This window comes from Macrosteles quadrilineatus, unplaced genomic scaffold, assembly GCF_028750875.1.
Source record: "Macrosteles quadrilineatus isolate MER2022 unplaced genomic scaffold, UCM_ALF_1.0 Scaffold_1__1_contigs__length_201487025, whole genome shotgun sequence".
Lineage (NCBI taxonomy): Eukaryota > Metazoa > Arthropoda > Insecta > Hemiptera > Cicadellidae > Macrosteles > Macrosteles quadrilineatus.
In genome coordinates, this window is record NW_026542594.1 from 201,332,619 (window position 1) to 201,355,733 (window position 23,115).

General features: G+C 36.3%; 3 protein-coding genes across 3 annotated transcripts; 1 reads left to right on the plus strand and 2 right to left on the minus strand.

Moving 5' to 3' along the window:
• Positions 1-10: 10 nt before the first annotated feature.
• On the plus strand, positions 11-16,491 carry LOC128994366 (zinc finger protein 284-like). Its single transcript, XM_054418896.1, has 7 exons — positions 11-293; positions 1,494-1,749; positions 5,646-5,776; positions 6,032-6,167; positions 6,424-6,587; positions 11,750-11,864; positions 12,571-16,491. The coding sequence occupies exons 1-7, from the start codon at positions 214-216 to the stop codon at positions 12,922-12,924; spliced, it is 1,236 nt and encodes a 411-aa protein (XP_054274871.1). The 5' UTR covers positions 11-213; the 3' UTR covers positions 12,925-16,491.
• A 1,197-nt stretch (positions 16,492-17,688) lies between these two features.
• Positions 17,689-21,709, minus strand: LOC128994372 (mediator of RNA polymerase II transcription subunit 9-like). Its single transcript, XM_054418909.1, has 3 exons — positions 21,550-21,709; positions 19,866-19,971; positions 17,689-19,492 (listed from the first exon to the last, which is right to left on the minus strand). Exons 1-3 carry the CDS (start codon positions 21,657-21,659, stop codon positions 19,352-19,354), a joined length of 357 nt encoding a protein of 118 aa, XP_054274884.1. The 5' UTR covers positions 21,660-21,709; the 3' UTR covers positions 17,689-19,351.
• Positions 18,315-18,995, minus strand: LOC129004058 (protein YIPF3-like). The gene has a single exon (XM_054432440.1). The coding sequence runs from the start codon at positions 18,993-18,995 to the stop codon at positions 18,315-18,317; it is 681 nt and encodes a 226-aa protein (XP_054288415.1).
• Positions 21,710-23,115: the final 1,406 nt, after the last annotated feature.

The window sequence follows — 23,115 nt, forward strand, 5'->3', positions numbered from 1 at the left end:
GGAGGTTGTTTGTTGTTTGTTCTTTGGAATAATTTCTGTATTGGAATATTCTTAAAACATAATACTGTTAATATAGGGAACAAAGATTTTAAGTTAAAGATAAACTTAGTAGTTTATATAATTTTAGATAAATGATGTACAATTTCTTTGGTTACTAAGCGAGTTTTCAAAGTAGCCTATTTCTCCTTTTAGGCTAGGCCTACCTATAAAACCATGGAGAATAAAGGGGAACATCTCTGTGTTTTGTGCAATAATAAATTAGAGTCAAAAGAAGCGTTAAGAGAACATTTCAGGTACGTGTTTTTTCGGTTTTTACTTTTCCATTTTCTTTCCCTTTTATTATTCCTTGTGTCTGTGTAGTAAGTTAGGCATACATAATAAGGCACAAATAAATAGGCATAGGCCTACATCCTATCATTAACTTACTAGAATAGGCTTAGACAGAAACTTAAACGCCTAACCTAATTCTTGTCAAAGCTAAACATAGCCTAGGACCTATGGACATAAGTTAGTTATTTATTTTAAGTTAGGCCTAGCAGTAGCTTTTTTAAATTCAAAAACCATTAACTAGGCCTATTATTGTTGTTTACTTATTATGATGACACTCCCATCATCAAGTTGTCCTTTTTAAGATGTTTATGAGTGAATAAAGAACTTGAATTAATTAAGTTAGCTCATGATAGGCTTTTAGCCTTGGGCATATATTGCTAAAAGAGAGAAATTTGTCTTGATCTCAAAAAAGAATGCAAGTTAAGTTATATTTTAAGGAAAATATAAGTGAATGATAGAATGAGTTAGATATGTCTAGGTCAAAGTTAAGTTAAGTTACTAACTATCTTCACAATCCAGATGTGTTAGGCTATTGCACTTAGGTCCGTTACGTAGATTACTCCATTGTTGGGTTCAAAGTCGTACTCTTAACTAAATGTTTGAATTTATATATTTCTCTAGATTTCTTAATTTTCATTGTGTCAATGGTTAACATAAGAAGTTAAATAGGCTAATACATACCATAGATAAAACATAGCCTAGTGTAGGTACCGGTAGGCCTACTTCCTTAGTAGATTTCCCATCCTTATGGAACAGCTGAAGCCAATTATACTGTTAGTTCTGTCTTGTGTACTGTAGAGTCGTGTTTTGTTTACAATTCGTTTCTCGCTATTTTAGTAATTAAAAACCTCTCGTTTAACCAAATAAAACTATCTAATCATAAACAATAATTTGTCCACTAGCTATATAATCTAGCAGTGAGGTGCAAATCATGAGACACTAACCCTAAAACATTATAAACAAAATACGACTCTACAGTACACCGGACAGAGCTAACAATAAAATTTGCTTCATCTGTTCCATAAGGAAGGGAAATCTAATAAGGGAATATGTTTTATCTATGATCTATCTAGACTACAACTTTGTTTCTAAAAGGTTCTTTTCTCTTCTTTTTAAGACTATGCTTGTTATTATTCTGGTTTAATAATTTTTCCCCCCTTTAGGAAACATGCAAATAAAGAAATAGATGGTAAAGGCCGACCAGTAGGGCCAAACGGAGTTGTGGACGTGACTAAGATGCGAGGTTTTGGCTATGAGAAAGGGTCTGCCTCTAAGTTTGTAGATGGTGAAATATCTTGTGATGTTTGCGGTGAAAAGTTTAAATGTAACACAGCGGCTATTCAACACAAGTTCAAGAAACATCCGCATACATTGGTGAAGCACTACTGTCCTGAGTGCGGGATGCAGTTTCCGCTAAAGGTAATGGTTGATTTATGTGTAGACAAAGAGATTTTATTTAAACTTGGAATTAATTCTTGAAAAAGTCCTCCAGAGGATGAAATATTGTGTTTTTTGTTTTCTATATGTGTCTTCTGTCTTTTCTATTTCCTACCTGTATTTCATTATAGATGTAAGCTAGCTGCTACCCCTTTTAACTAAGCACACACTGGGTCGTAACGACACTAATGGTCAGTAAGCCTACAGAAGCTCCGTACTTTTGTAATGTTCAGGGTGTCTAGTAGTCGGGAAAATCGGGAAAGTCGGGAATTAGTATTGAATTTCAAAATGGTCTTGAAAAGTCGGGATTTAGTCTTAAATTTGATTTCAAAGTCGGGAATTTTCATGATTTTGCCTCGATCGTCGTCTTGCGTTTACATAAACCGCGAAAGCCAATGATGATGATGTCTACACGGCATCGGGAAATGTTCACGATTTTGCCGCGATAGTGGCCGACGACGATGACGTTTCCAAAACCGCGGGAGACGACGATGACCTTCCCGTGACCGCTGGGGACGACGATAAAATTACCGTGACCGCGGGAGACGACGATAACGTTTCCGTGACCACGAGAGATGACGATGACGTTTCTGTGACAGCGGGAGACGACGATGACGTTTCCGTGGCCGCGGGAGACGACGATGACGTTTCCGTGACCGCAGGAGATGACGATGACGTTTCCGTGACCGCGGGAGATGACGTTGATGTTTACACGGGCAAGGGAAATGTTCTCATGATTTTTCCAAGATCGCGGAGGACGACGATAACGTTTCCGTGACCGCAGTAGATGACGGTGTTGTTTAAATAGCCGCGGGAAATGTTCATGATTTTGCCGCGATCCCGGACGACGACGATGACGTTTCCGTGACCGCGGGAGATGACGATGACGTTTCCGTGACCGCGGCAGATGACGATGACGTTTCCGTGACCGTGGGAGACGACGATGATGTCTACACGGCTTCGGGAAATGACGATGACGTTTCCGTAACTGCGGGAGACGACGATGATGTCTACACGGCCGCGGGAAATGTTAATGATTTTGCCGTGATCGCGGACGACGCCGATAACGTTTCCGTGACCGCGGGAGATGACGGTGATGTCTAAACAGCCGCGAGAAATGTTCATGATTTTGCCGCGATCCCGGACGACGACGAAGACGTTTCCGTGACCGCGGGAGATGACGATAACGTTTCCGTGACCGCGGGTGATGACGGTGATGTCTAAACAGCCGCGGAAAATGTTCATGATTTTGCCGCGATCCCGGACGACGACAATGACGTTTCCGTGACCGCGGGATATGACGATGACGTTTCCGTGACCGCGGGAGACGACGATGATGTGTACACGGCCGCGTGAAATGACGATGATGTCTACACGGCCGCGGGAAATGTTCATGATTTTGCCGTGATCGCGGACGACAACGATAACGTTTCCGTGACCGCGGGTGATGACGGTGATGTCTAAACAGCCGCGGGAAATGTTCATGATTTTGCCGCGATCCCGGACGACGACGATGACGTTTCCGTGACCGCGGGAGATGACGTTGACGTTTCCGTGACCGCGGGAGATGACGATGATGTGTACACGGCCGCGTGAAATGACGATGATGTCTACACGGCCGCGGGAAATGACGATGACGTTTCCGTAACTGCGGGAGACGACGATGATGTCTACACGGCCGCGGGAAATGTTCATGATTTTGCCGTGATCGCGGACGACGACGATAACGTTTCCGTGACCGCGGGTGATGACGGTGATGTCTAAACAGCCGCGGGAAATGTTCATGATTTTGCCGCGATCCCGGACGACGACGATGACGTTTCCGTGACCGCGGGAGATGACGATGACGTTTCTGTGACCGCGGGAGATGACGATGACGTTTCTGTGACCACGGGAGACGATGATGATGTCTACACGGCCGCGGGAAATGTTCATGATTTTGCCGTGATTGCGAACGTCGACGATGACGTTTCCATGACCGCTGGAGATGACGGTGATGTCTAAACAGCCGCGGAAAATTTTCATGATTTTGCCCCAATCGCGGACGATGACGATCACGTTTCTGTAACCGCCGCAGTCAATGATGATGTCTAAACGTACGGTACGCGGAAGATTTCATGATAAAAAAAACAACCAAATTTGCTAGTTAGAATTTTTCATTGCTGCATTATTTCTTTACTTGAAAATTCCACATTATCATAATACTACTTTATGAAAAAGACAGGGGTTGGTGTAGTATTATTTAGAAAATTTGGTTAACCCTCCGAGTGTCACGTGTTTTGGCCTTAATGTCAGCCTATTTTTTGCTCATTTGCAAGGTTTTATTAAAACTGATCTGAGAAGCTTAAAAACAATGTTAATTATACTGTTCTATATACCATTTTGTTTGGAAAATCTTGGGCTTCAATATTATATATAAAACATAAGGAAGATTAAAAAAAAAAAATTTTTTTTAGGTAAAAAAATGTATAATTTCGAAAATTTTCAAAAAAAAATAAGTTTGCGCTCAATGAAATTGTATAAATTATAGGCCTATAAATATTTGAAAATAGCCACTTTGTTCTAAATTTTATGAGGATTACAAATCTATAATAATATAAGGAAGTAGATTTGCAAATAAAAAAGTTATGGGCAAAAAACAGATTTCAGTACATAGCGTTTAGCTAAGAATGCATAGCCCAACCATAGCTAGGAATCTGGCTGATAATTTACATCAATATCACTACCTACTTCTTCAGGATCATCAACCAGCACTTCAAAACCACTTAAATCTTCTTATAATGCACCACGTATATCACTACTTTTGATTTTTAACACTAAAACAATGATAAACGTAATAAAACACATCAGTCATCGTACAATATTTTCGGAACTAAAATGAATAGTGCTTAGAGACAGACCTCTGCAGAAAGCTTAGAATATTACGGACAGAACGATACCTAACTCAATCCAGTACAGTCCGATTCAGTTAGTCATAGAGCCTTCGCCGTAAACAGTGTTCGCGAGTCGCTGCAGCGACGCACGACACTATACAAAGTGCGTTACGCGTCGCTGCAGCGACGCATGACACTCGGAGGGTTAAGCTATAAAAATTGGTATCGGTATCAAGAATCGAAAATCGATACATTTTTTTTATCAACGCCCACTAATTGTTGAAAAAACTAGTCTTGAAAAATCTGGAATTAGTCTTGAAAAGTCTGGAATTAGTCTTGAATTTTACAATGGAAATAAACTAGACACCCTGAATGTTCCTGCACACTAGATCGTTCGGTATTGTACAGGACATATAGACGTTCTGCACTTTTTAGTAACTTGGAGTGCTGCAAGCTCTGGATCGGTCGGTACGAGATGGACAGGGGATAGATAGGTAGGCTTACATCCACAGCCTCTTCCTACTTCTGTCTAAACTTATTTTTAATTACCCATCAGAAATTATCTTTGATGATTTTCTATGGTAAAAATGCACAACGAAAAAAGTTCAACAAAACCATAATCACGTTCTATGGGGTATCAGCTTTAAGTTAAAGCCTTTGCACCAGAGTCTGAGGGGTTAGTTTAAAACATTGTAAGATTGTGTTTCAGTGAATCTAACTTATATTACTTTTGTTTCTTGTAATGTAAGTGTGGGTTTCACAATATAGTTTACGTTTATCCTGATTATTTTTTATATGTTTGATACGTTCCAACACACCCAACCAAACACTGCAACCTCATTGTGTGTTGATTCTAGTTCTGACTGAGATGTACCTAAAATAACTCAATCAAGAAACTTTTTGTGATAACTTTTAGCAAGCAATGATTTTCCAGTCTTTTCAACAAAAACTTGTACCTATTGTGAAATTTACCAAGAAAAACACAACAGTTTGATTATTTTTCAGATACATAGAGATAAACACCTGGCGGAACATGTTATTTTAAAATCTCATCCGAATGTGAAATGCAACGACTGCGGGGCGATTTTTTGCAATAAAACCGCTCTTGATTATCATCGAAATTCTACTCATCAACGGTAAGGAGACACCATCAGTTTAAGTGGTAACATTTTTTACATTGATTTCTTCATGTTTCTTTACATTTTACCATCACCATGGTACATAAGTTCCAAAGAAAATAGGCTAGTTCCATTTAAGCCACTCAGAGTTGCTAGTTTCTGTCATTTTGCATATAAAAGTGGTATATACTTCAGTATCCAAATGTCAATTATTGTATACGGTACACTGATTGTCCGTTTGATTGTTTTTCATGAAGCCAATGCTGGTTGCAGGATCATCTCATTGTACAGTCCAGTGTTAACGCCTCCCCCCAGCAAGAAGATAAAGGTGAACAACGCCGGGGATCCTCAGAGCGTGTACTACTGTCATCTCTGCGGCTTTGAATACATTGTCAAGTTCAACCTTCAGGTTGGTAAATGTGGCTGTGATAAAAATGTATATTAGTCCCTCATAGCCACCCTCAGTTTATTCTGCCTCTTCTCGGAAGTCAATACGTATTAAGCCCTACCTACAGCCTACAGACATGTTGTTGGTAATCATTTCCATGTAGAAATTTTTTTTTTATCATTTAGTTGAAACTTTAGTAGGCTATTATTTAACACTAACAAATCCTGACATTATTATACAACAACACTCTGATATAAATAAATGTTTGTCACTCTAGAAACACCTGGAAAGGCAACACTCGAAGAAGGAAAGGGACGAAGCGCCGCCCGAAATGATCAAATGCACAACCTGCGACGCTCTGTTCTACAGTCAGAAGGCCTATCAGAACCACAACATGTACCACAAACCTGATGACCTTTATGTGACCAGTGAACAACAGAGGTAAGCATTGAAGCACGGTGATTTACCACTAGACCAGCATGTTCTACGGAGGGATTGCCACAACACGTCCAAAACGTCTATAGTTTTTTACCGATTCAAGGACACAAAAGTTACTCGAAGACCAAGACTAAAATTTTTGAGATTAAACTAAAATCTAGTAGTTCAATCATGGAAGTGAGATGTACAAATTTAAATTAAGCAGTGGAGTTCTAATAACTACATTAAACATATTATGTAGCAATTTTTTGAGAGGATAGCAGGCTTACCTGAATGGGAAAGAGTCCAAACTGGCACAGGAAACACAAAACATAACTTTACACTATATACACAAAACATTAGAATATTTCACTGTCACTGACAGCATTTTCAACTAAGGAAGAGAGAGTTTTTTAGATGTCCAAAATGGTGGCCAGTGAGTTGTTGAGTCAGTGTTGCCAATAGTAGAATTCAAAAAACACATTTCCAGTTTATCTTATATGCACTATATATATATGAATAAATATGTAAGCCTGCTAGTTGGGTTGGATTTTGAAGTGGAGTGGGTTAGATGAAAGATATTATCTAAGGTTTAGGTTTGGGGGTTGTCTAGACTTAGTAAACCATTGGTAGGACAGTTCCCATCTTCTAAGTTGTGACTGGTTACATTGAGGAGGTAGTGATTTGACTATTTTGGTTGTAAAGCAGTCATTGAAACTAGGGTTGTTGTGGCTCTGGGCATGTTGTACAACTGGTTTGTCTTTGTATCCAGTAGATACATCTTGTCTATGGCCATTCATCCTGGTTCTGAGGCTATTGGTGGATAGGCCTACATACTGTGCCTCACATTTGTTACATTGTAGTTGGTAGATAATGTTCTTCGTTTCACAAGTGTTGAAGCCTCGGATGTTGTAGTTTTCTTTGGTTGTGGAACTGGAAAATGAAGAAATGAGGGATTCATTGAAGCTAACTGTTCACCTCCAAACCAAAAAAACGCACCTTTGATAGGAGACAAGCCTAGCCTTGCCACAATTTTTAATCTTCCGATTCCCACAGGACAATTACCTTTACTACCAAAAGTCCCCTACAGAAAGCCCACAGTGAAAAAAGATGAAACAGACAGCAACACCGTCCCTAAAACTACCATTTCCGATCAATCGGTTATGAACATCTCTTCGCATGAGTTGTCGGAGGATGAAACATCAGTGCTCTCTAAAGGCCTAACCTTTACTCCTACTCACACATTGGACCCTTTCAGTTTAGGACAGGACATTTTCACATTTGCGAGAAATCTTAGAATACAGTACCACATACATCAATTTCCAAACGCCCTAAAAAACCAACCCCAACCCGATGATTCTCTCATGAAGTTTAAACCGCCTTCCAACTGGGATCCACCGCCTCTACCGCCTGATCATCCGATTGAACTGTACATAAACTTCATAATGCAAACTGTCACAGACCCAAATTTCTTGAAGAAACTGCCAAAAAACGACAATCTGACTCCAGGAGAAAGAACAGCTCTAAAATCCTTGAAAAATAATAGAAACATTATGATACTACCAGCTGACAAAGGATCCACCACTGTAATTATGAACAAACAAGATTACACTGCTGAAGCCTACAAACAGTTATCCGACAAAGATACCTACAAAGAGATTGATGAAAACCCAACCAACGATTTTAATACTGAACTCACACAGTGGCTCGTTAAAGAAGCACCTCTCCAAAATATATCCCCTGAATCAATAAGACTACTCATAAACGACAACCCCTCTACTCCTCAATTTTACATACTGCCCAAGATACACAAAAACGTTTTTCCACCCCCTGGCCGACCTATAGTTGCCAGTTGCAATTCTGCCACAGAAAGAATCTCGGCATATTTAGATTCTCACCTGCAACCTTTTGTCAGAGAATTGCCTTCACATGTTAAAGACACCAACCACTTCTTAGAACGGCTGACTACCATACCAACACCTCTTCCTCCTGAGACGATTTTGGCTACCATAGATGTAACTTCCCTGTACACTAACATCCCCCTTACACATGGACTAGCGGCTATAGAATTTTTCCTGGACCAACGCCCCAAAAACACTAAGCCCTCAACTTCTTTCCTACTGAACATGGCTAAGTTCATTCTAGAAAAAAACAATTTTCAATTTGAAGGTAGAAACTATTTACAAACTAAAGGCACTGCCATGGGTACGAGGATGGCCCCATCCTACGCAAATCTGTTCATGGGGAAACTCGAAAAGTGTTTCCTACAATCACAAAAAATACAACCTTTGTGTTGGTTCCGGTTTATAGACGATATTTTTATCTTGTGGACCTCAGGCTCAGACTCCTTAAAACAGTTTATTGACAGCCTTAACAGTTTCAGTTCCCTTAAATTCACCAGCAACATCTCAACATCAACAATAGTTTTCCTGGACCTAGAAATAAATATTCAAGATGGACTCATACAAACCGGTGTACACTTCAAGCCTACCAACCATCTACAGTATTTACATTTTAACAGCAACCACCCAAAGAACACCAAAAGATCCATCCAGTTCAGTCAAGCCATCAGGGGCAAAAGGATCTGCAGCAACGATGATGAATTAAACAAGTTCAATAACAAAATATCTGACGCATTCATAAAAAGGGGTTACCCTAGAAAGCTGGTGGAGAACCAAATCCGCTTAGCGCAAGACCATCCACAACCAAATAATGAAAAACGAAATAGCAAAAACATTGCTCTTGTCACGGACTACCACCAAGGACTACATTCATTGAATGGCATTTTAAAAGAGGGCTTCAAAATCCTCAAGGCCTCCAACCACACCATCAATTTTTTGAAAGATCCACCAAACATTGTTTTTAGACAACCACCCAATCTCCGAAAAATACTAGTCCACCCAAAAGTTCCTGACCCGGCCAACAACAACCCAAACAACGCACGCCCTAATGGTTCATATCCCTGTGATAACAAGAGATGTAAAACATGTGAAATAAATCAACCCAGCCAAACATTTTCCAGTTCCACAACCAAAGAAAACTACAACATCCGAGGCTTCAACACTTGTGAAACGAAGAACATTATCTACCAACTACAATGTAACAAATGTGAGGCACAGTATGTAGGCCTATCCACCAATAGCCTCAGAACCAGGATGAATGGCCATAGACAAGATGTATCTACTGGATACAAAGACAAACCAGTTGTACAACATGCCCAGAGCCACAACAACCCTAGTTTCAATGACTGCTTTACAACCAAAATAGTCAAATCACTACCTCCTCAATGTAACCAGTCACAACTTAGAAGATGGGAACTGTCCTACCAATGGTTTACTAAGTCTAGACAACCCCCAAACCTAAACCTTAGATAATACCTTTCATCTAACCCACTCCACTTCAAAATCCAACCCAACTAGCAGGCTTACATATTTATTCATATATATATAGTGCATATAAGATAAACTGGAAATGTGTTTTTTGAATTCTACTATTGGCAACACTGACTCAACAACTCACTGGCCACCATTTTGGACATCTAAAAAACTCTCTCTTCCTTAGTTGAAAATGCTGTCAGTGACAGTGAAATATTCTAATGTTTTGTGTATATAGTGTAAAGTTATGTTTTGTGTTTCCTGTGCCAGTTTGGACTCTTTCCCATTCAGGTAAGCCTGCTATCCTCTCAAAAAATCCTAAAAAATCTAGGCCCTTGTGCTCTATGCTACACCCTTATATTATGTAGCAAGTTTTACCAGACGCTAATCACATGTTGAGGATTGTCTGCCGAGTTTTTTTAGCTGCTATTTGTCATTTAAAACACATTTCTCGGGCTATCAAAATAAATTACAATTTTAAAGAATGGTGAAACAAAACATAGTTTTTGGTGAAGCCTAATTTCTAGGATTTTTGTGAGGGTGTCTTACCTGAATGGGGAAAGAGTCCAATCTGGTCCAAGAAATACAAAAATTCACTTAAACTATCTCATTTGGCAAATTTAAACTCTCTTTTCTACTCGTACCTTCATTAGTTGAAAATGCTGTTAATGAACGTAAAATATTCTAATTTTGTGTGTACAGTGTTAAGTTGTATGTGTTTCTCGTGCCAGATTGGACTATTTCCCATTCCGGTAAGGATGCTAACCTCACAAAGATCGTTAATATTTAAAGATTATTTTCTTAGCTGTGGCCCAGAGTCAAGAACGGAATAAACATTTTGTTTTTCCTCTATAAATTAGGCTTATCTGTGTTCCACAAACCGAGTAAGAACTTAACTTCAAGGCAGGGGTAATTGTCTTTGTGTTAGGGACCCCCTCCCACCTAAAAACCAAGTACATTAGAAAACATAGAATCAATAGAAGCTAGGATTTCAATGACAGACGAGAAGTCTCCGTGATAATTATTAGGATTTAAACTTAACAAAAAGCTAGAATTTGCCTATGGTGTCTTCCTATGCATTTGTTTCACATAGTAGCCTGTTAATACTTAAAGTGCATTATTGATCAAGTCAATGACTTGGATAGAAGGAACTCTATAAATGTGAACGTTTGGATTATGTCAATAGTGTGAAAACTAATTGACCAATTTAACTGTTGTTTCCATGAATAGAGCTAATATACCACAGGCTTAATGGACATAGCCATTTTTTATTTTAACATTCTCCTAGGTTTCTGCCCTGACGGCTTGCAACAAAGTTTCTATGTAAATCTTATGAATACACTTAATATTAGAATAGCCAAATTGTTATAAACCGTGTGTTTAAAAATTTATTGATGCTTTATCAAAATTGTGGATGTGTATCAAGGCCACACTAAAAAAAAAACAGGCCGTAATGCTCGTCAAGCATGACGTTACGATAGAAGACGGCAATGACGTAATGTTTGCCGTTTGTGATCAGCTGCTTGTTTTAATCTTTCCTTGGAAAATAAATACCTACGTCATAGCCGTCTTCTGTCATGCTTGACAAGCATTACGGCCTGTTTTTTTAGTGTGGCCTTGCGTGTATTTATGAGTTAATAACTTTTCATACAACAGATCTATAGAACATGTTATTCTCTTATTGTTCTCTTCACGTTGCGAAGCACGGGTATGGCGGCTAGTCCAATTGTATACCCTTAATGTTGGGTGTTCAGTAGAATACACAGATAGGTTTTCAATTTAAGGAAACAATATAAAGAAGATTGGTTTCAGGTTAAGAACTGTGACAAGAGTGGACCAGGATTTTGACATCAGAAGGGTCCAGCTCGGGGCGGAAAAATACCTTCCAAAACTTCCAAGGAGGAGAAGGAGATTAAGACAGCCGGTGGTGAGTAAGGCCTTTCACTATTGCGATCTTAATTCAATGGTGGACACTTTTAAGAGATTACAGATCAGGGAAACCGGGAATTATCCATGTACTTATTGTGACAGCAATCATGCAGGAATTTTGAAGGAAAACCTGATTTAGTCTGCGGTCAATAAATAATGGCGGCAAAGTGGTGAGTGTCTTCCTCGGTCACATTACAATATAAATTGAGAACATCTACTGTGGTCAAGTTTAAATTGAGAACATCCTCTGGGGTCTCAATGAAATTTTGAACATGTCTGCAATCATGTAGAAATCAAAAACGTTTTCTACAGTCACAGTAAAATCAAGAACATGTTCAACGGTCACAAACAATTTTTAAACTTCCTCTTTGGTGACGGTGAAATTGTGAACATTGTCTGCAGTTGGTATGCGCTTGGCTTGGTTACCTGTCCGTTTAAGCCATGGTTGCACACCATTATGCAGACAGGTTACTTGCCTTAGTGTATTTCAAGTTTCCTGAGGCAAGTAACTTGCATGCCAACTGGCTTTGTGTAAACACAGTTTTCTTTATACAAATTTCTGCATAGTACAAGTACATGAATTATTTAAAATAGTCATCTTACTTGTGATTATTCTTTGAAAATAGAATCTTATGTCTAAGAGTGCTGTATAACATAAACTAGAAACATTTTGTGTGTACTTAATAAAGGCAATTATGTTTTAGGAAATTATAAAACCTGAGAAAGAAAGCTCTGATGAAATGTCACCACCCTCTTCAATGGATACCTCTAGTGATTCCGATAGTGACATGCCACTTAGTAAGAGAATAAAAAATGCAGAGGGAGGTAGTCCTATAAAGAAGGAACAAAAAAATGAAACCAAGGAAGAAAAGACTGAAAAGAAGTGTGAGAGTGACCCAGAAGACAAGATAAAAGTTGTCCGTGGCAAACAAAAACAGTTAAAGCGCAAAGGTCAGAGTAAAAAAAATAATAAAAATCAACTCATGAAATCGGTTGATGAAGACAGTGATGGTGTAGCGGAGTCGGACGATAAAACAACAAAAAATTCTTTGTCATAAGTTGATGTTAATACGTTAATTTGGGCCATACACATTTAACGTGTGTTGCAGTCATGTGGATTTGTCAGTCAAGCTGTATTGCATTGTGGTATAGAATTATTAACATGCAGTTGAGTCTGTTGAGTGTAAATGAGTCCCATAGGTTTTATTTCAAAAAATTTAATCTATGCTTAACAAATGAATGATAACCTAACCTAAACTCAAATTAATAGCCAACTACAAAAACAGCTAGACTTACCAAAGTTAAAGAACTCTAGAAGTATTTTTCTACGATCTATTTATCATCATGGAATAAATTAATGTACCGAATTGTTTTGCAAAATGCCAGGCAGTGGAAAGTGATAGCATTTAAAAAGTATCATTGTTTTTTCTATGAATACTAATCAATTGTAAACCTAATACTCGGCTGAAGTTAGGAAGAAAGGCAGGGTCCAATCCAATCTGATATTTAGATTGGGAATAAAAAGAAAAGACAATGTCCTATAAGATTTTTTCCATAACGTTTACCTTTATGTAACAATTTCTTAATACAAGTAGGCTAATAAATAAATACCTTAAAAATATATTCATATATTTACAACCGAATAAAGCTTGTATGCCTAACTTTGTTAAGAACTAAAAGGTTGCAGAATCTCGTGTCCAATAAAAAATGAATGTGTGTGGCTCTAATATTACTATTGGTAACTTTCTCCCATTTAAAACTTGTATTTTGTTTTCAAATTACTTATGATAGATAATTTAAATTTATGAATATGTTAGTTTCAAACAAAATAAGAGCAGGGTGTCTACCAACCGGGAAATCCGGGAAAACCGGGAATTGTACTTAAATTTTTACTGGCCATGAAATGTACGGGAATTGTACTTAAATGCCAGACTACGTCCTTAAATTTTTAATGGGCCATAATTTTATTGATCGCTAGTTGGTTAGGAGCACATAAAAGGTTTATCAGATGTTTGTTTACATTTTCATAATTTATTACTAGAGTAATTATGCAATAAAAATCCCATTAACAATCTCAAACCCATTAATATTTTATCACGACAATCAAGTGTCAAGTTAAGTACTTCCAAGAACTGTTGACTCAGCAGCTAGCTCATAAAAGTTGTGTCACTTTTATTCCTTTACAACTTCTTTTTTTATTACTAGGGTAATTATTATTAGATCCCAAACCTATTTTATCCTGAAAATAATAGCTTTATAATGGCTGTTAAATTTCACTTCTTACTTGTCCTTTTGGCTTGAAGATTCAATTTGCCACGGCCAGTGCCTAGTGCCAAAAACTGTTTATGGTTTCATATTAAACATGTAAATAATCTAGTCTTTTTTTAAGTTAACCTCTTTTTAATGGACATTTTATCTTTCAATTGACAAAACCACAAGCATTGTTGTTTGTATTAATGTTTTATCACTATGTAAGCCTGCTTGGTTTCAAATTATGTCATTGCATTTTCTGTATCTTTGTCTTATATTGTTGGCTATTCAGGTTTCAATGTTTTTTGTTTCCCATATATTTATTTATTGAGTTGTATGCTTTAAGCAATCTAAATCTTATGAACTAGAATGATTATAGTGACTTTGCTGCTATTATAACCTCATTGTTTGTTACTCAGTTTATATAGGCCCTCCTAAATAATTAGGTCTAGGCCTGGGTATTTTGATTCTTGAAAGAGCTGTAAAATATATTAAGAAAATGTAATTGAGCCTAAGATAAACAACTAATGTAATTGAGCCTAAGATAAACAACTAATGATTGCTATGTGTCGATATTAACTTTGCAAATGAAAATACAATAATCCATACCTTGATTTTGTTCTAAGAATTGAGTAACAATATGCATTAAAGATGTTGTTTCAAAAGTAGTCAAGAACCTAACGTTGTGCCAGGGCGAATCATGCCAAATTATAAGCTATGTTATGAAGTTTATGTGACCGATGGAGATATTTGTCGCTATCGCAGGAGACAATGATTGCGTTTCTCTGTTACACTATACAAGCTTTAGGCCTACCTAAAGTGTAGGTAGGCCTATGTTTGTTTACTTTCAATAAATTTCTATTTTGTAATTTTTAACTCTTATCTATTATTATTTACTTTTCTCTCTGGTACAACTACAGTGAATAACAAGATTAATACAGTTTGACAAATCAGGAAAATTATTCGGTAGGCCTAATGACACCGACAAAGGTTACGGCAAAGTGTCCTTAAATGTACGGGAATTGTCCATGAATTTTTTATCCAGAATGTAGTAGACACCCTGAAGAGATTTTCTATTTAAATGGTAGCTTAATCAGATTAAGCTTTATAGTTACTGAGTTTATTTCTTTATGGTAAAATGTTTGTTTATAGTTTGTTATTACAGTGGTTTATTTTATTAGTAGTCAGTAATTTATTTTATTTTTGGCAGGGTCTAAGATACAATAAGACCCTGCTAATCCAAGCTCGGCAGGTCCGACTCATCACATAATCCTATCAGCGACAATGTCATTGCAGTAATAACATGACTATCTGCCTTGGTCTTGTGGAGATCGTCGTATCCTGAAAAAATGTTGTTTATCCCCCCTGGCCTGCAATCACGTAAACACCATTATTGTTTTCTCGGCTCACAGGAAAATATATCGTCATCCGCCGCGATTGTGGCAAAATATTAAACGTCTCTGACGGTCATCCACGTCCTACGCGATCAGTAATGTCAGTTAGGTATCTGGGATAGTTTGACCTTTTCACTGTTCCGACCATGGTACTGATCCCATAGGTGGCGTTAGTACGGATATACTGTACCTAATTGTGTTTACTGTATTGTTAATTTTGTTAAGTATGCTTCCTTAGTTTATAATCCGAAATATTTGATTGATCAAGTTCTTAAGTTATAAGTAGGTAACATTGCTCAAACTGCAATTTACCATTATAAAAGGTTTATCTTTTTTTACCCTCCTTACTACTTTTTTTTAAACCTTAATGCCTCTTTTACACATTGAATAATGAAGGATAAAAAGGAAAAAAAAAACAGCAATCGTTTATGACTAACATTGGAAATAATGCTGAAATAATAATTAAAAATAACTGTGATAACCTCGCCTGAATTCATTTGAGTTTAAATTTGTTTAAATACTTTTACTTTAATAGGCTACTTCATTCTATTTCCACTAATGTACACATTTTTTCTAACCTTTTCATAATTGTAGTTATTTTTTTCTGTTTATTTTGAGTGAAAAATACATTTCAATATCGAAATATACGTTTTAAAGTTTAGATAAACCATCACACTCAAAATAGCTAAAAAGGGAGAGAAGTTAAAAATGTAAGAAATACATAAGCAGGTTCTTTAATTTACTCAAATGTAATGTTGATTATTATTCTAATTTCTGGGAGAAAAGTTGTCGTTTCGTTTTGGTGGATTTCCTTTAAACCCTTTCATGAATGTTTCAATTGAATGTGTCTTCATAGAACAATTCTGGTCATTACTCTAAGAACTATAGTCTATTATATCTCTGTAAGAAAATAACACTAATGCAGAAGTATTCAGTGTATAGAGATTTGTAATTGTAGTAAAAATGTATGATTTATTTGTATTTCTTGTATCGTATGATTTCTTTCAATCCTTCATAAAATTAAAAAAATAAAATTATTGGGACCATCTTAGATCCCAATATTTATTTTATAATATATTATAGAGTATACAGTTTAAATTTCGCTAATTAAATTAGTTTTTTTTTTTATTCCTTAGGGTTCTTTGGAAAAAATTGAGAAAACTCTCTCAGACTTCTAAATAAGGTCTAGGCATATCTAAAAAAACAAGATTGACAGTAGAAATTTTGAAATTCAATTTCAACGCTACAAATAAATAGGCAAATCATAACATAAGAGTGAATCAAAAAGATTTGGCAATTTTAGCGAATTTCCCTATAGGGAAGTAGCTATTACCGTAGGTGGCATGGTAAGACCTAGACCCGGGACCGATTTACTTTTTCATTTTGATGTCCCCAGAGGCCAAAAACACCATTTGTTCAAATTTTTATATATGTATATATATATAGACTTATATATATATATATATATATATATACGTCCGTGAACGCGATAACTTGAGTAATTTTTGTCCGATTTTGATGAAATTTGGTTTAAAGGTGTAAAGTGGGATAAACTTGAATGAGTTCGCGAACCAGCACGATCGGACCATGGGAACGGGGCTTTACGGGGGGTTTTATAGGGTAAAAATTGGTTTTTCTCACTTTTGACCCTCAAAACACAAAATTTCCCGATTTCTCTTCAGACCTTTTTAAAGAGCTGAAAAAAACAAATAATTTAGTATATAAAAGTATTCTTGTTCGATTATTAGTATCGGAGAAAATTAAAAAAATTTTAAATTTAAAATTCCCATGTTATTCTTATGAAGAATATTGTCAAATGTTGTAGTTTGCTTGTTTATGAATATATTTTGATCAAACTTGGCAAATTTATTTATTTTGTACTAAGCTATCAATATTTTACTCAAAAACACACTTTATTAGTTTCCTTGTAGCAGCAAACCTAGGTACTCGTTAAACTTAATGTTATTAAAATATATTTAACTGAAAATCAATTCAGACAAATGAAAATTCGCTTAGTCCGGCAGGTTTGCTGCGGCGGGGGTATTTTATATTATCGACACTAACTTGTCTATAAAATAATACTACTTGTCTATAAAATAATACTACTTGTCTTATAAATAATACAACTTTTATTTATATTATAAAGATATTGGAGGATTGGTAATGATTAGTCTAAGACACCAGTGAAATGGATTCACTTTATTTGTTATTCGATTCATTATCCAACTCAGAAACAAAAAATGACAGATTAAAACAATGTGATTAAATCTACACAGCCATGATAACGGTAGTAAATCAAACACTTTCACAAAAAAAGGTAGGTTAGTGAAAACTTAAACAGTAGATTTAAAAAGGTAATACAAATAATAATTTTCATTGGTTATATTAAATAATAGTTTCACAAATATAATCACAATATTGTATTTGATCAACGAGGTTCAAACTACTTTCAGTATGTTTAAACAACTCCCTTACTACCTCAGGTTTGTTTCAGTTTACCAAAATACAAGTATTCCAAGGAAAACACACACAACAATTCAACTGTGTTCACGCAAAATTGGAAGGCTAAATAAATATTAACATAAAACACATAACTTTTACTGACAAGAATGTTTGCTAATTCCCTATTTAATTTATAAAAATTAAAACCTTCACCACAAAAACGTAAAACACTTTTGAGTTATAAGTCTCTCAAGTTGAATTTTTTCTTGTAGACAAAAGATAAATTGACATGGTGAAAGTCGCAAAATTTACACTGATTAAATCAGATTAATTAAGGCAAAAAAATTCAAAAAGACTATATTTCATATATGGTGTTTACCAGTACCAGAACCATAAACAAATGTAGAATGCATGTAAGCAAAGTGGACAAAAATCACAAACACTAGATGAACGATGGTGGCAGTGCTGCAGACTAGTAATCTAGACGCTGGGCGAGGGATGGAGGCTAACAGTACGAGAGCAATGCGAAGACCACTCAGTCCTCCGAACACGAACAGATTGGTGAAAAACACTCCGTTGCTCCTTTCGTGGTCAAACAGTTGTGAAACGGCCAACGTAAAAATGTGACCGTAAAGACCGTAGCCGAGAAGAGACGCTATGTCCAAGAACCCAAGGGTGGCACGGCCTAATTTAGCCAAAACAAACGTAATCAGAGGAAAAATAGCGCAATAATAAAGCAAAATTTCAGTAGGGCTTGTATTTAAAGCTGCAGATTGCACTTTGTATGAATGTCCATAGTGCAAGATAGCAGCTAGAGTCAAAATCGCAAGACACGGTCCGACAAAGTCCACATACACTCGTCTAGACTTGTCTCCTAGAATAGGTGGCATGAATGCCAACGCGATTCGTTTCGGCAAAACCCATGGCGGCACAGTAAAATAGTTAACAAGGCATCCTATAAAACTATTGTTGGAGTATTTGTTTTTCCCAGGGTAATCTTCTGACCACTGGTTGTCGATAAAAATCACCGAATGGCTCTTCATCGTTGCGAGATTTCACAAAAAATAAAGGTTCAACAAACAATATTAAACACTACGGTACCAAAGTCATTCGTTACTTCATAAAATACTACTTCTTAACTTGTTTTTCTAAATCTTCTTTTATTTGCTTTAGTTGGTTTTCTAGTTTAGCCGCAAGGTTTTTCATGTGTGACAAATTAATGTCTTTAAGTCTACCAGAGGCCACTTCACTATCAACTACACTTTTAGTTTGAGTTATGAACTTGATGAAGAATCTGGCTGCTCTTCTGATAGGATACGAGTCGGCTAGTTTGTTCACTAATTGTTCGTTATTTGCCAGATAACGAAGAAGAAAACGAAATATCATATCCAAAGAATATCTAGGGCTTTAGGAAGTCAAGTAAGTACATATTCCTATACTTCTGAAGAAGTTCCCTCTTCAATCGCAACTGTTTTCGTAAAGTTTCAAGTTTCTCGAGTTGTTCTTCTTTGCTATATTCAACTCCGGGAAGTCTGCGGATCTGTAAAATCCCAATGGTTACAATTAGTATAATTTTTTCACATAATTTTTTTTAAATATTTCATTTGTTAATGACCTGCCTATTTAAAATGGCAATTTTGCAGGTTATACAGCATCAGTTCAATGAAAGTTCAACAAATTTGTAAGCCACAGATACTACAACCAAAACGGCATGGATCATAAACCTAGGCATAAGTTCCCTGAACTTTATTCACTAGCAAAATTTCCCTAAATTTTATCACTGTCTCAAACGAAACTGATGAATCATTACACAGCCATTATACAAAATGCCCACAACCTTCTCAAAACTCTTTCTACTCCTTACCTAAAAATAATTTTTGATTCCTCGAGTTTACTCTAAAATTTATACTCACTTGTTCTTTGGCAACTTCCAACTTTTTATGAAGCTCGATAACCTTTTGGCTTATGTCCTGGGACTGGGAATTTTTCTGAGCATTATCATGGGGGTCTCGTTCCACACTGAAAATCAAAATTGGAACATTAATTACTTTGTTAAAAGCTAATAAAATTTTAGGCCTACACGTTAATACCAAATTTGATCAAAATCTGATTATTTTTGCTTGAGTTAACTTGCTAACGGACACACCTATATGAATTTGAACGGATGGTGTTTTTGGCCTCTGGGGACATCAAAACAAAAAAGTAAATCGGTCCCGGTTCTAGAAAGATCTGGAACCTATTACCGAAGGTACCTAATAAGAACTGTGAGGACCGTACGGTAATGGCATTCCCTAGACAACAGATTCTCGGGGCTACTCTAATAGGTATCGATTTACATTGATTCAATTAGTAGGCCTAACTTAAGCCTTTATTAGATTTTTTTCATCATCAGCAAGTTTGGTTAAAGTTAGGTTATAACAGTTTCATTTTATAATTTATATAGTGGGAAATATCAATTTAATTGATATTTTCAATCAATATTAGGGTAGCCCATTTAAGAAACTGTACCCTTCATTTTTTATTAGGTACTTATGATGTAATCAAAAGATATACTAATCAATATTTCCAATTCGATAGTTTCAATCGATATTAGCATAGCCCAGTTAAGAAACTGTACCCCCTATTAGTTTGTTTTTATGAAGGAAATTTTAATATGCCTATAAATCACCCCTTGATATAGCCTCAGCCTACTATGTGGAACTGGAAACTAAGGACTAAAACAGTCATGTGACTTATGGACTAGTACTGTGGGGGCACTCCTCAGCAGCTGAGGATATACTACTTTTACAAAAAATGGCCTTGAGGATTGTCACATCTGCTGGGTATTTGGACCATTGCCGGCCAATCTTCAAGGAACTAGGGGTGCTCACAGTATATAGTCAGTATGTTCTGGATATGCTGATCCTACTGAAGAATAACTTGTGGGATTACAGTAAGAGAGAGGAGGTGCACGATTACCATACTAGGAAGGCCCAAAACATCGACGTTCCCCGCTGCCGTCTCAGTCGTACCTTGAGTTGCTATCCCCGTTCAGCGATTAGAATATATAATAGGCCTACTCTGCCTACACAGATGCGGGAGATGGATGTGCCCTCCTTCAAGAGGGCACTAAAAGGGATACTTGTTAATAGACCGCTCTTCTCCCTTAAAGAACTTGAGGATGAGCCCCTTGCAAAATAGTGTATGTCCGCCTTGCCATCCAATAGAAGATTTTTATAGTAGCCTAATTTTATGGTTTTGTAAATATTGAATATACTGTAGTTTTATTATATTATAAATTATGACACAATCTATCAGACTAGATCTGTCAAAGATGCAGGATTCAAGTATCAAAACAATTACATTATTTTAATTATGTTTATGTGATACATAGATGAACTACAATAAGAAAATCTTTAAAGTTAGCATTGCAATTTAAATACCTGTTGATAATAAAGCTGGGGAAAAGAGTACGGCGATTCTTCCCACAGAAAAATCAGAGTTAGCTTGTAACCTTCGAAAGATAAAAATTTGGCAAAGGACGACACTGTGACGTGAAAAAAAACATAAATCTATGATAACCTATAAACAAATCATTTGAAACAATTGTAATATTACCTTCTAATAATGTCATATATAATAGGGAGAAAATCAACATCAAGATTTTCTACAGTGATTGGTTTATATTCAGAATTGGTTTGCTCTTGCTGTTCATTAATTACATCCATATCAATATTTGACTTGACAGACACAAATACAAGCTGACGCTGACATAAGTGAAAGTAAGCAGAGCATAGCAGACAGACATGGGGGGGACACAGGCATGCATAGCAAGAAATTGTAAGCGTAGAGTAGTAAAATACGGTAATGGCAAACGTAAAACGGCATCGGCATAGATTAAAAATACCTATACTGTCTGTCATCCTTATTAGTAAAGAGCATTGATCGCTTATTCTATAGAAACATGTTTTCTATCGTTGATAAATGATATAACATATCGGTGTTAGGATACTAACGGGTTTGTTACATCGACTTTTTGCTAACCATCAAAATATTATAACTATGACTTTTCCTCAATTGAAATGTACAAGTTTAAATGAAAATTTGAATGTCGATCTTTAGCAAGAAATTAATTTTGTGTAGCAGAGTACTTTGTTTTGCAATCTTAAAGAAGGCGTCAATACAATAAGTTGTCAATTAAAAAATGTAGTTGACTTGAGTCCTTGCAGTGAAAACATTATTTTAGTCATTCAAGTTCTTGCCAAGACAAATTGGATGGTTTGCCGCTTTGTTTGCTGTGTGAGAATAACCAATTTCAGCATGGTTTGCAATGGTTAACATTTTTTCTTATTTATATAATTTGATTGTATATATTATTTCAGCATAGTTCTTTTACGTTAACCCTATTGTAATTATTACTGTTATTATATCTTTCGCTGTTTCTTGTTTTCTAAACGAGTCAGGCTTCATATAATCTCAGGCATCATATTAATTTACCTTCTCAGCTCTTCATTGTTGTCTAAATCATCCGAGATTGAAGCGTCAAGCTCTTACATTTACAATTAATTGTATCTTGTCGAAATTGTTGCTAATTATTGTTTTTGCGTTCAAATCTCTTTATGCTTTTGTTATTGTTATATTATTTGTTATATCTATTGTATATTTATTGTTACAGTATAGTTACTATTGTTTTAGTACTTATGTGAACTGTTAGAAACTATTATATCAGCTACCATAATCGCTGTAAAACGGAGTAACCGTTGAGAGGAAATACATAAAGCTTTGAACTCTTTTGAGATATTCATCGATGCTGTAGAAAGGTCTACAGCATCCTGCATCACTACTCAGCCGGCTGAGTAACAGCATAGACTAACGGAGTATGTTTTATCTATGGTAACAGCCATCAGCATTTAAATCCATTCTTACACTTTCATTTCAAGGCTCAAATCATCGGAATCCATGGTGGAAGGGCTTCCACCATGGAGATGATCGGACCTGCCACGCATTAATGAGAGTTTCTCTTCATAGAGCTTTGTAATGTGAGCAGGAAAGTTTGTACTCTTTTTTATTAAAAGGTTGATGATGATTTTTAACGCATTCATTCCATTCCGACTTTGTCGTTCACGGATGCAGTAATTAAGTATTCAAGAAGTAAGATAAATATCTAATCCAATGTAGTGCGTA